Raw genomic sequence first — 13,447 nt, 5'->3', positions numbered from 1 at the left:
TAACTGCAGATTTATGTACGGTACGGTTGAGAATTACAGTGTACTGTGTACATTGTGGGCAGAATATGTCAACAATAATGAACACTTTTTTTTTAGGTAATTACGTCAGAAAAATAGAAGAGGTGCATTTTTTTTGTTACAAATGTGAACCACAGAAAATAAAACAAACTCCGAAAATACTGGGTCTCGACATTAATCGGTCGCAAGGGGGAAAAATGCAATTTAAAATAAAATTTCAAGCAAGTTTTGAAAAGTTGAGAAAAAATATTTAAAAATGATATTACTGTCGCCTTTTTTTTGAGTGTCCATACATTTTCAGCTTTACATTCCCGATTCACATCGGTACCCTTTAACGGATTGGCAATGTGGTAGATATCGTTGTTTTTTTTGTCTGAAAAATAAAAAAATGTCAAAACTTTATAAATTTTTGCAGAGAAAAGGAATTATCTAAGTAGAAGCATAATATGATAGTTTTTGCTCAGACGGGGGGTATTGTTGTAAAATAAAATGATAACTTAAATCGACAAAGAAGTAAATCAAAGTTTAAAAATCACAAAAGTTTTTGTTATTCACCAATACTGTTTTTGTGCAAAGTTCTTTTCAACTCTGGAAGATTTTGTTCAGGTGAGAAGATTGTTTTTATAATATTAAAATATTCTTAAAATATTTAATCTAATTCACGAATTTTTTAAAATACACAAGAACATGCTCAGCATATCTGGTTTGATGTTCAGAAAACATGCTCAGCATATCTGGTTTGATGTTCAGAAAAAATGCTCAGCATATCTGGTTTGATGTTCAGAAAATTAATTCTAATGCACAGGATTGTGTTCAAAGTCATACACACAGAGGAAAATGTTCAAAAGCATAGAATTTTGTTAAAATGCACATAGTTTTTCTCCTAATCCTTTAAAGGACCAAGCTTGCTTAGAACATCTAAACCCTTCTCTTCATATTCTGCCTTCGTCATCCAGAACTCCTCTTTGTCCTGAACAAGAACAGTTTTTAGTTTCAAATCTCAACACCAGATGTCTATAAATGTTGGGTGGGTCCGAAACAAGCTCATAAACTTAGGTTTATTATTCAACCAAATTTGTATTGGCGCGCTGTGCAAATATTCCTAGTATAGTCGGTAAAAAATCTGAAGTTGATCAAGCATTGATCTCCATCTTATACAGACTTACAGATTGATTTAATTTCTCTTAGATATCTCTTAGTGGTCCAACCTAGCAGGGTAACTTAAATTGAGGGATTAATTGCTTATCATCAAAATTAAATGTGCCAACATTGGATATCGAGATCAAGGGTTCAAGATAAACTATACTTCACTCAATAGTTCCGATCTCAGGTTTCCTTTTTCACTATTTCTATAATTCTTGTATTTTATACATATATATTTTTATATATATTTTATACATATATATTTTGGTTGATACTAATTGAAAATAAGATGTGTAAAACAGCTAATTTACCTTCATAACATCTGCTAGAACAGCTCCACCGATGAACACCATATCCTTCCTTCTGGGAGGATCCTCGATCCTGATCTTAAACTTAGCCAGGCGTCCAGTATCACCCTGATCAATTAGGTATTTTTAGATCAAGCTTAGCGTATCAATAAGTGATTCATTGATAAATTAAGTATTCTCAGATCACGATTTATGGATAAATTAGGGATTCATTAATCAAACAGGTATTTTAAAATCACGATTTATGGATCAATTAGTGATTCATTGATCAATAAGGTATTCTTAGGTCACGATTTATGGATCAATTAGGGATTCATTGATCAAACAGGTATTTTTAGATCACGATTTATGGATCAATTAGTGATTAATTGATCAATTAGGTGTTCAAAGATCACGATTTATTGATCAATTAGCGATTCATTGATCAATTAGGTATTCTCAGATCATGACTTATTGATCAATTAGGTATTTTTAGATCAAAATTAATGGATCAATTAGGGATTCATTGATCAAGTATTTTTAGATCACGAATTATGGATCAATTAGTGATTCATTGATCAATAAGGTATTCTTAGGTCACGATTTATGGATCAATTAGTGACTCATTGATCAATAAGGTATTCTCAGATCACGATTTATGGATCATTTAGTGATTCATTGATCAATTAGGTATTCTAAGATCACGATTTATAAATTAATTAGTGATTCATTGATCAATAAGGCATTCTTAGATCACGATTTATGGATCAATTAGTGATTCATTAATCAATTAGGTATTCTTAGGTCACAATTTATGGATCAATTAGTGATTCATTGATCAATAAGGTATTATTAGGTCAAGATTTATGGATCAACTAGTGATTCATTGATCAATAAGGTATTCTCAGATCACGATTTATGGATCAATTAGTAATTCATTAATCATACGTGATTCATTGATCAATAAGTGATTTGTTGGTTGATTAGTAATTAAATGACCAATTAGTGATTAATCGATTAGTTAGTGATTAATTAACCAAATAGTGATCCACTGCTCAATAACTTATTCATAGATCACTTAATGTTCCATGGTTCAATTATTGATTCAGATTCATTGAGCATACAGGGGTTTATTGATCAATTATTAATTCATGGATCAATTAATTATTTATTGATCATTAGTGATTCAATTAATCAGTCATTGTTTCAATTATTAATTAGTAATTAACTGCTGAATTAGTCTTTCATTGAACCAATTATGAGAGAACAAATTTTTTATCATTTTTTATGTTTATCTTTATTTTCCTCCCATCATCTCCATTCTCCAGACTAATTTACTGCACACTTACCTTCAGTACACGTTCCAGGTACAGCTGTTTAATTTCCCTTTCTAGCCTAGAGGGTAATCCAGGGTACATAGTTGATCCACCAGACAGTACTAAACATACAGTACATACAGTACATAGTTAATCCACCAGACATTACTAAAAATACAGTACATAAAGTACAAAGTTGATTCACCAGACAGTACTGAACATACAGTACATACATTACCAGTGCTTAGGATCCATTTGATTTTGATGCAGATCCGGATCCTGGATCCGCACTGGAAAAAAATGGATCCGGATCTGGATCCAGGTTATTTTTTTAAGATTATCTGAATTGTTTAAACAAAAAATACTTTTAAAATTTTTTGTTTTATTTTTTTTCGCTTGTTTTTATCTTAAAACTTGATGAACCATTCAGAAATAAGGAAATATTTTATAATCTCTCTTTATTCAAAAGTTCAGATTTGAGTTTTAGATTAAAAAAGGTTTTTTTTTGCAGTTTTTGGTTGATATTTTACCCGTTGGATCCTAAGAACTGTACAGTACATAGTTGCTTCACCAGACAGTACTAAACATACAGTGCATACAGTACATAGTTGATTCACCAGACAGTACTAAACATACAGTGCATACAGTACATAGTTGATCCACCAGACAGTACTAAACATACATTACATACAGTACATAGTTGATCCACCAGACAGTACTAAACATACATTACATACAGTACATAGTTGATCCATCAGACAGTACTAAACATACAGTACATACAGTACATAGTTGATCCACCAGACAGTACTAAACATACATTACATACAGTACATAGTTGATCCACCAGACAGTATTAAACATACAGTATATACAGTACATATTTGATCCACCAGACAGTACTAAACATACAGTATATACAGTACATAGTTGATCCACCAGACAGTACTTAACACACAGTATATACAGTACATAGTTGATCCACTAGACAGTACTAAACATACAGTATATATAGTACATAGTTGATCCACCAGACAGTACTAAACATTCAGTATATACAGTACATAGTTGATCCACCAGACAGTACTAAACATGCAGTTTACACAGTACATAGTTGATCCACCAGACAGTACTAAAAATACATTATATACAGTACATAGTTGATCCACCAGAGAGTACAGTACATACAGTACATAGTTGATCCACCAGACAGTACTAAACATGCAGTATACACAGTAAACCATAGTCAATATAAGATCCACTAAAATGAAACTATTCAAATAAAAAATCACTTACAATTTGTGTACAGTCCTTTTAAATAAGATGAACTAAAGTTTACCTATATGCTTGTAAAGTTCTGGTCTCAGCTGAACTAAAGTTTACCTATATGCATGTAAAGTTCTGGTTTCAGCTGAACTGAAGCTTACCTATATGCATGTAAAGTTCTGGTTTCAGCTGAACTGAAGCTTACCTATATGCATGTAAAGTTCTGGTCTCAGCTGAACTAAAGTTTACCTATATGCTTGTAAAGTTCTGGTCTCAGCTGAACTAAAGTTTACCTATATGCTTGTAAAGTTCTGGTCTCATATCAATATCAGCACTTTGTATAGCAGTAAATACCATTTCAGCCACACCTCAACAATAAGGCTTGTTAATTTTCAACAATTTCTCAATTTAAATTCTAAAAAAAAATTTTAAATGGGCCAAATTTCTTGAGAAACCCAAATTTATGAATGAAAACGAATTAGTTCGACCCTTCTTAAGTAGAATTTTTTGTGTAATGCGCTGAAAACAAATTTTTTTCAGAATTTAAGAATCAGGACCTCAGTGTGAGATATTTAATAAATTAATATTGAATTTTGAAATTTTTTTCTTTCTCATCCATGACAACGACCAAGACCATGACCAGTAGCACGACCATGACCACGACCATGACCATGACAATGACCATGACAATGACAAAGTTCACCTTGTCCTTCAACATTAATAAGATGAGGTTGGAAGAGCGCTTCAGCAGCTTCAAACCGTTCCCCACCAACCTGAAAATGTTAAATCCAGCTCATGCTGCAGAGAAGTCTTTAAAAACACAAAACAAATTGCACAGCAATAATATCCAAAAGTATTCGAGGTTTTAATGTCAGAAATGTATAATATATATAAAATATATAATATAAATAAATATATATTTGTCTGTTAAGTTTTGTACCCAATCTTAAATGAAACTCGAAAAATCGGCGAATTTGTAAGTTGAAATTGTTTATTGTTTAATGACAGATTAATAATTTACGAAATTATCATTTTTTATCCAGAATAAAAAGGACCCTAGGGGTGTTGATTTGATGTATGTCTAATTTAATAAAATCTAGAAGTTCTACCTTAATTACTCTACCATCAGGAAGTGTGTATTGTTCCACAAGAAATGTTGTCTCTAAAACACAAAATTATTGAGATTCAAGATTTGAATTCATCTGAACACCAACGCTGAGATTTTAGAAGAAAAACACGTCCTATTGTAAACTCATGATTTCTTCAAAACCGAGGATTTGGTTGGGTTGTCCTCCGATTGGAACTGATTCGATTAATGAGAGACTATTTTCAAAGCTCGATTGCATATGCAGATTGATCAATAGACAAGAACCAGATTTACAGATGTAAATTACGAAAAATCAAACTTTATGTTTATATAATAAGATGAAAACCGCATCCAATGGTAATGTAAAAACGAAATCTGGACCATTTGGTCCTTTTCTTATTGTATGATTATTAAAATAAACCTAGACAAATTTGACACTACTGATAATTCCCGAGATTTGAAATGTAAAAATATAATTTACAATCTCCTTCTTCCATTAAGACCAAGGCTAAAAAGTCTTGGCCTTGAGTCGAGCCTTCACTTGGTCCTAATAAAGTAGGATTTCTCTCCAAATTTAACTGAAAAGAACTGTCAAAATTGTCAAATATCAGTTCGCTTCTGATGGCTTCCAATCGAATTGTTACTGTTTACAGTGTAGAAGAACCTGGTATAGATCCCACATATTTATATATTTTTTGAAAAGAAATCACTGGGGTTATTCATGGCCCCAGGCAATCCCACCCCTCAGCACTCTGCTAAGATTATCTTTATGATAGATGGGATTTTTTGTTGGTTCGTTTAAGATGTTTATTGTTCATCATATCTAAAAATTCTATTCTCTATTATAGCATCTTATTACATTTAGAAAAATCTTTTACTCAAGAGACAACAAATAATAACCAAATAACCATTTAATTATTATTTTTTTAAATCAGTGTTGATGATTCAGGGGTATACATTTTACATTTCTCTTCTAACATAACTTTTCCCTCTGAGTGTATTAGGATTGTTAGCGCGGAACAAACTTATTTCACAGTTTTTTTTTGTGTCTTCAACTGGGGAAAATTTTCCAAAACGAGGGAAATTAAAAAAAAACAATGGGGAGGGGGAAATTTTTCAAAATATATATTACTGCTATTGAGTTTTGAGTTTGTATCATGGAAAACTGGAACCCTACCTTGTGCTAACTTCTGCTCAGCATGGATATCATATCCAACATAACATAGCTTCTCCTTCATCATCCTAGATCATCGATCAAAATCAAAATCAAAATCAAAATCAAAATCAAAATCAAAATCAAAATCAAAATCAAAATCAAAATCAAAATCAAAATCAAAATCAAATTAATTTAATGTTTACATTTATATAATAGTAATGACGACATCTTTAACTTTAGGATTACTCAGCGGCAAATGCTCACATGGCGCAAATTTCAAATATATAAAGTATTCACAGAATCAAAAGTTACCTCGGATCCGGATCCGGATCCGTATCAGAGTCAGGATCCGGATCCGCATCAAAATGATACGGATCCGAAGCACTGTAAAATACTATGAATAAATCAACCAATCAACCTATCGATCAATCAACTATTTACCTGACTGTTTCGAAATCTGCTGTATGGTTGAAAGCGTATCCTCTCAAAAGCAGAAGTTTGATCAAATATTCAGTAATATTTCGACCTAAACAAGTTAATTTAATTAAACAGAAAATAATTTTTTTTTTAAAAAGTTCATTTTAGATGAAATTGCTACAAAGTCGCAAAAATTTTTTTTTGGCAGCTGTTTAGATTTAGTCTGAAACATTCATAAATAAGGCGGTATATTACTCTCAATAATATTACATTTTAGAAAAGTTTTTAAAAACTTTATTTTACTAAAAAATATGTCAGCGTGACGTCAATACTCAATTTACAACGGTTACAATACAATACAGCTCTGTCAGATCAGGAATAATAATTAGATATCCATGTTTTTGTTAATTGAAACTGTTTATTTTCCTTTCTTGTCTTTCTGCAAAAAACATGCGCATTTCAGGCTTGTGAGAATAAATGGAGAAATTCACAGAAATAAGTACTTTTCGAGTCAGAAAGAAGACATTATCTTTTACAATATTTATCATATTAAGGTTTCAAGGGTAACGTTGTAAATAGGACATTGCTATTTTTGCAAAATTACGCTTACAGTCCCTTTAATATTTTATAATAACGGGAAATACTTCAGAAACCTGCAATATCAAGACGTTTGGTGAGATGAGGTAGAGAAAATCCGTCATAAACTGGACAAATATGCGTCACTCCGTCTCCAGAATCAACAACAACACCGGTCAATAAACCCTACGCATAATATAATATGAATAACCGGTCATTAACTGTGCAAATATGCGTCACCGGTCAATAAACCCTACGCATAATTTAATTTGAAAAATCCGTCATAAACTGGACAAATATGCGTAACTCCGTCTCCAGAATCACATCAGTAATCCTGCAGGCAAAATAAATTTCGTCATTCACTGTCTGTCTTTTCGTCAGAGGAAATCTCTCAGAAAGAAGACGAAACAAAAAAAATTGACAGAAAGAAAGAAATAATGAATTAACGGAAGGAATGAAAATAATAGAAATAAAAATTGAATGAAGAAAGGGAAGCTATAAACAAATATGAAGAAACGGAAGCTGTAAAAAAATGAATAAAGAAAGGGAAGCTATAAAAAATGAATGAAGAAAGGGAAGCTATAAAAAATGAATGAAGAAAGGAAAGCTATAAAAAATGAATGAAGAAAGGAAAGCTATACAAAAATGAATGAAGAAAGGGAAGCTATAAAAAATGAATGAAGAAAGGGAAGCTATAAAAAATGAATGAAGAAAGGGAAGCTATAAAAAATGAATGAAGAAAGGGAAGCTATAAATAAATGAATAAAGAAAGGGAAGCTTTAAAAAAATGAAAGAAGAAAGGGAGGCTATAAAAAATTGAATGAAGAAAGGGAAGATATAAAAAAATGAAAGAAGAAAGGGAAGCTATAAAAAATGAATGAAGAAAGGGAAGCTATAAAAAAATTAATGAAGAAAGGGAAGCTATAAAAAAAAGAATGAAGAAAGGAAAGCTATAAAAAAAAGAATGAAGAAAGGGAAGCTATACAAAATGAATGAAGAAAGGGAAGCTATAAAAAAATGAATGAATAAAGGAAAGCTATAAAAAAATGAATGAAGAAGGGGAAGCTATAAAAAATGAATGAAGAAAGGGAAGCTATACTAAAATGAATGAAGAAAGGGAAGTTATACAAAAATGGAAAAAGAAAGGGAAGCAATAAAAAAATGAATGAGGAAAGGGAAGCTATAAAAAATGAATGAAGAAAGGGAAGCTGGCAGAATGTATATTGAAAGAATAAACAAAAGAAACGAAAGAAATGAAATAAAAAATATCTTTTAAAAAATTAATATAAATAATATATGTCTTAACAAATGCAATAATCTAAAATAGAAGATCCAAACTTTTGTTTTGTGAATCTTGTGATTCCTCTTCGATATCCCATGGTGGTCATACCCTGCAAGGATAACTTTAATTGAGGGATCAAACATTTATCTTTATTTAAAGTACCCACATTAGATATCGAGATCAAGGGATCAAAATTAACAAAACTACACCAAAAGCTTCTAACCTGTGCGTAAAGTGTAAGTACTGCTTGAATAGCAATGTACGCTCCTTCAAATCCATAATGCTCAAACATCACCTAAACAATTCGAAAAATAAAATTTATTTTACATTTAGAAAATGAAATTTATTGAAAAACTTCTCACCAGTGCTTAGGATCCGGATCCGCAAGATTTTGGTTTCCTGGATCCGGATCCAAGGGGCATAATATCAACCAAAAACTGCAAAAAACACTTTTTACTCCTAAAACCAAACTCTGAACTTTTGAAAAAAAAGGAGATTATAAAAATTTCCTCATTTCTGAATGGTTTATCAAGTTTTAGAATAAAAATAAAACAAAAATTTTAAAATTATTTTTTGTTAAAAAATTCAGTAAATTTTAAAGAAATGACCAGATCCAGATCCCTTTTTTTCCAGTGCGGATCCAGGATCCGGATCCGCATCAAAATTAAATGGATCCTAAGCACTGCTTCTCACATTTGGTTTATACTATTTCACAAAAAAACACCATTTGTAAGAAAACATTTTTCAATTTTTTTTGGTGAAATCGAAAATTAAACTTACCAAAAATTGTTAACTAAAATTTTTTTTTATTCTTTAAATAACCTCCGAATTTAGGCGGCAAAGTGGAAGATTAAAATTTACAAAACAATGTTTAAGATATTAGGAAAACGGTGCTATCTCTCTAGCAGATGTTTAAATACATAAAGGTTTAAATGTTACCATTGTAAATCGGACTTGTCACGTTTATGAACGTAGGGACACTTTAAATTACGTCTACAGTCCCTTTAAGTACGAGTGATTACCTCGATCATCTTCTGCCTGTTCCTGAGAGGGTTCATGGGGGGCTCCGTCAGCATAATCTTGCATTCTTTAGGATCTATATTCATCTTTTCTGGACCAAACGTGTAGTCCTAAACCAATCAACTAATCAAGCAATCAAGCAATCACGCAATCAAGCAACCAATGAATAAATGCATCAATCAATTTATCAGGCGTCTCTGCATAATCTTGCATTCTTTAGGATCTATATTCATCTTTTCTGGACCAAACGTGTAGTCCTAAACCAATCAACCAATCAAACAAACAATCAAGCAATCAATTGATTAATGAATCAATCAGTTGTCAATTTATCAGGCGTCTCTGCATAATTATGCATTCTATAGGATGTATGTTAATCTTCTTAGGACTTAACGTGTCGATATCCATCAATCCATCAATCAATCCATCAATCAATCCATCAATCAATCGACCAACCAACCAACCAACCGAACAATCAATTTGAACGGATCACAGACTTCATTTTTTTTCTGAAGTCCTTCTAGACTTGGAAAGTTTATATACCAAAATGAATTTTTACTTATTCAGAAAGTTTTCAAGACTGGTAGTTGTTAAAAGAAGGAAAATGAGTGTCAACGATTGAAGAGGAGGAGGAGTGGGGGTCCAATAAAATGTAAATACAATTTAGATTACTCACCCAGACATGTTGCATATCCTCCCAGCTCCGGACTATACCGTTCTCCATCGGATATTTACACTCCAGCATGGATCGGAGTTTACTGGCATCATCCCCAACCATTATATCTTTCACCTGGACATCAAGGAAACTCAACACTCGTATTTATTAATACAAATTTAATATTTGATTTTACCAAGCGTTGAAACAGCATGGATTTACAACATGGAAACAAAGAGAAACTGCCTATTAACAGTTTATCTTTGTTTACTTGTAATTTGAAAAAAAATCAAAACATAAATATAGAAGTAATCTTCATTGTAATGATATAAACGCCGACCTCTGTATATCTTTGCAACCTGAGGTCGTAGATCTTCAAACTATGAATTTTATTAAATCAAATAGCTGCTATACTTTAAAATGTCTGAGTCATAACTACTTTTACTGTTCTACATACGTGTACTATACAGTTAAATATTACTTCTACGTTATAAATATGTGTACTTCATCGCAGAATATTACCTCTATGTCATGAATGCGTGTACTGTAGTGTAAACGTGTACTGTACCGCATTTTTTACATCTACGGCGTTAATGCGTGTACTGTTCTGTAGAACAGTACCTATATGTCATAAATACGTGTACTGTACTGCAGAATATTACCTTTACTTATCAATTCATGTAATGTACTGCAGAATATTACCTCTACGTCCTCAATACGTGTAATGTACTGCAAATATTTCCTCTACTTATCAATTCATGTAATGTACTGCAGAATATTACCTCTACTTATCAATTCATGTACTGTACTGCAGAATATTACCTCTACTTATCAATTCATGTACTGTACTGCAGAATATTACCTCTACTGATCAATTCATGTAATGTACTGCAGAATATTACCTCTACGTCCTCAATACATGTACTTTACTGCAGAATATTACCTCTACTTATCAATACATGTAATGCACTGCAGAATATTTCCTCTACTTGTCAATTCATGTAATGTACTGTAGAATATTACCTATACGTCCTCAAAAAGTGTACTGTACTGCAGAATATTACCTCTACTTCTCAATTTATGTACTTTACTGCAGAAGTGCAGAATATTACCTCTACGTCATCAATTCTTGTGCTGGCGCGGATCATAGGACGTCCAACCATACTTGGGAAAATATGATCAGGGAAGTTTGAACCTGCATATCCACACTTTACAAAACCCTGAAATATTTTGGATGAGCAGCGTCCATTGTTTATAATTCTCATTTGAGGCACCAATCTATCTAAGTTCTTCTGGATCTCCCCCCCCCCCTATCGAAAAAGAGGAAGGGCTCCAATGATTTAATATAATAGATAGGATAGGTTGGGTTAAAAGAGGGGTTCCGTTCTAGTATACGACTTTTGTCCCCCTCCCCCCTCCGCCTCCTATCAATTATGAACATGACCTAGATTTCAACTAATTTTAACAAAAAATATTTATTTTGTATTATTTAAGGGTTAAGTAAGGTAAGGAAAATTTGTGGGTCGAGTGCTGCAGCTAGAACAGCTAGGGGTCTGGGCGCTGCGACCACATGACCAACTTTATCCATTTGTGGGGGCCAAAAATCATTCTCTAGGAAATTACCAAAAACTGGTTGCTTTATTAAAGCAGAATAGGAAATCGGGTTCGCAGCATATCAAGAAACCAACAAATATTGTATATTACCGTTCCATTGTCGCAAACTACCACTTTACGGCCTTTAGCGTCCATTTCACGATCTGAAATTGTATAACAGTATATGTAATTTTTTGGAAGCAAATTTAAGGAGCGATGCATTGAAGCATTACATACGACAAACCTAGTGAGGAGGGGGTGGGTGTAGCAAGGCATTTACCCCCTCCCACACTGTTAAGTCTGTGCAAAAAGTGCATATTCTGCAGACTTTTCAATAACAGCCCGGGTGGGCGGCTTAAATATTTTCTTATCAACATTAAATATTCAATGCCCCGTACCATTTTCTAGATATGTCGTCTTCGTTCGATTCACAATTTAACGTCGTTTTGCGTCCTCCGTGGTGAATTATAACTTTTACCGCCCTTTTACCAACATTACCGACTATATGATTCCTCACCAGAGGGAGGTTAAGTCCCTTGGGACAATTAAGTAAAATAACCATCCCGCTTTGTGAAATTGTTAGGAAAAAATTCGTACATTTTCATCTCAAAAGACGATAAAATCGTGTACAACTATGTATACATAAAAAAATGTTCTATTAGACTTATCAAATTTTTCAAAATGATTCATTCTTCTTAAATTTGTCCCCCAAATCGTAGTTTAGACCCATTGAAGCGGTATAATTTGATGTGGGACACCCAGTAGTTGAAAATAATTATTAATTTTTAATATTTACCTAGTTTGTCATGCTGTCGCTTTGAAGACAGGAAATTAAAAATTTATCAATTTAAAAAGAGAAAATCAAGAATATGGTCGATACACACACCATTGTGAATCGGACTTGCCAAGATATACAAAGGTTCCCTTGGCAGACGGGCTGTTCTCTGTATCGAGGAATCTCACAACTTTTAGGAATCGCTCTCATCCAATAAATAACTAATTCTTTAACTCGTTAAATTTGATTACAGTTCTTACATATCTAGTTAAATTTGATTACAGTTCTTACATATCTAGTTAAATTTGATTACAGTTCTTACATATCTAGTTAAATTTGATTACAGTTCTTCCAAATCTAGTTAAATTTGATTACAGTTCTTCAAAATCTAGTTAAATTTGATTACAGTTCTTACATATCTAGTTAAATTTGATTACAGTTCTTCAAAATCTAGGTAAATTTGATAACAGTTCTTCCAAATCTAGTTAAATTTGATTACAGTTCTTCCAAATCTAGTTAAATTTGATTTCAGTTCTTCCATATCTAGTTAACCACATAACAATGTAGGTAAATTCAAGAACTCCATTTGTAACAGGGTATTTCCAATTTTTAACGATACCATTAAAACCTGGGTCAAAATATGTCCTTGAATTCTTTGTAAAAACTGAGAATTGCGGGTTTTCTACAAAAGTGGGTTGCAGATTTATGCAGACAGACAAATAATTACTCTTCAGATGGGAAAAAGTCGTTATCTTCCTCTTTAATGCACAGATAATGGTGTAAAGGGTAATCCTGAATGGGATTGGACAACCGCAGTTACGTGCCATGCCGCAATGGATTGTAAGAATAGATATGAGAG

General features: G+C 32.4%; 1 protein-coding gene across 1 annotated transcript; it reads right to left on the bottom strand.

Annotated features, from left to right (window-relative positions):
- Positions 1-381: 381 nt before the first annotated feature.
- Positions 382-13,430, bottom strand: LOC111717938 (actin-related protein 2). Its single transcript, XM_023493409.1, has 15 exons — positions 13,217-13,430; positions 11,925-11,977; positions 11,333-11,440; positions 10,242-10,355; positions 9,571-9,678; positions 8,772-8,843; positions 7,344-7,452; positions 6,715-6,799; positions 6,295-6,359; positions 5,140-5,192; positions 4,734-4,803; positions 4,324-4,398; positions 2,798-2,886; positions 1,473-1,577; positions 382-988 (listed from the first exon to the last, which is right to left on the bottom strand). The coding sequence occupies exons 1-15, from the start codon at positions 13,413-13,415 to the stop codon at positions 902-904; spliced, it is 1,392 nt and encodes a 463-aa protein (XP_023349177.1). The 5' UTR covers positions 13,416-13,430; the 3' UTR covers positions 382-901.
- Positions 13,431-13,447: the final 17 nt, after the last annotated feature.

This window comes from Eurytemora carolleeae, unplaced genomic scaffold, assembly GCF_000591075.1.
Source record: "Eurytemora carolleeae unplaced genomic scaffold, Eaff_2.0 scaffold937, whole genome shotgun sequence".
NCBI classification, from domain to species: domain Eukaryota; kingdom Metazoa; phylum Arthropoda; class Copepoda; order Calanoida; family Temoridae; genus Eurytemora; species Eurytemora carolleeae.
The sequence above is the reverse complement of the archived record's forward strand: the minus strand, read 5'-3'. Positions and strand labels throughout refer to the sequence as shown.

Bases quoted from the DNA above. Each gene is read 5' to 3' on its own strand.
- LOC111717938 (XM_023493409.1), bottom strand. From the start codon at position 13,415: ATGGCACGTAACTGCGGTTGTCCAATCCCATTCAGGATTACCCTTTAC. The intron at 8,844-9,570 runs GTAATCACTCGT...CGAATTGTTTAG, and splicing joins ACAGGCAGAAGATGATCGAG to GTGATGTTTGAGCATTATGG. The intron at 4,399-4,733 runs GTGAACTTTGTC...CTTATTGTTGAG, and splicing joins TATTAATGTTGAAGGACAAG to GTGTGGCTGAAATGGTATTT.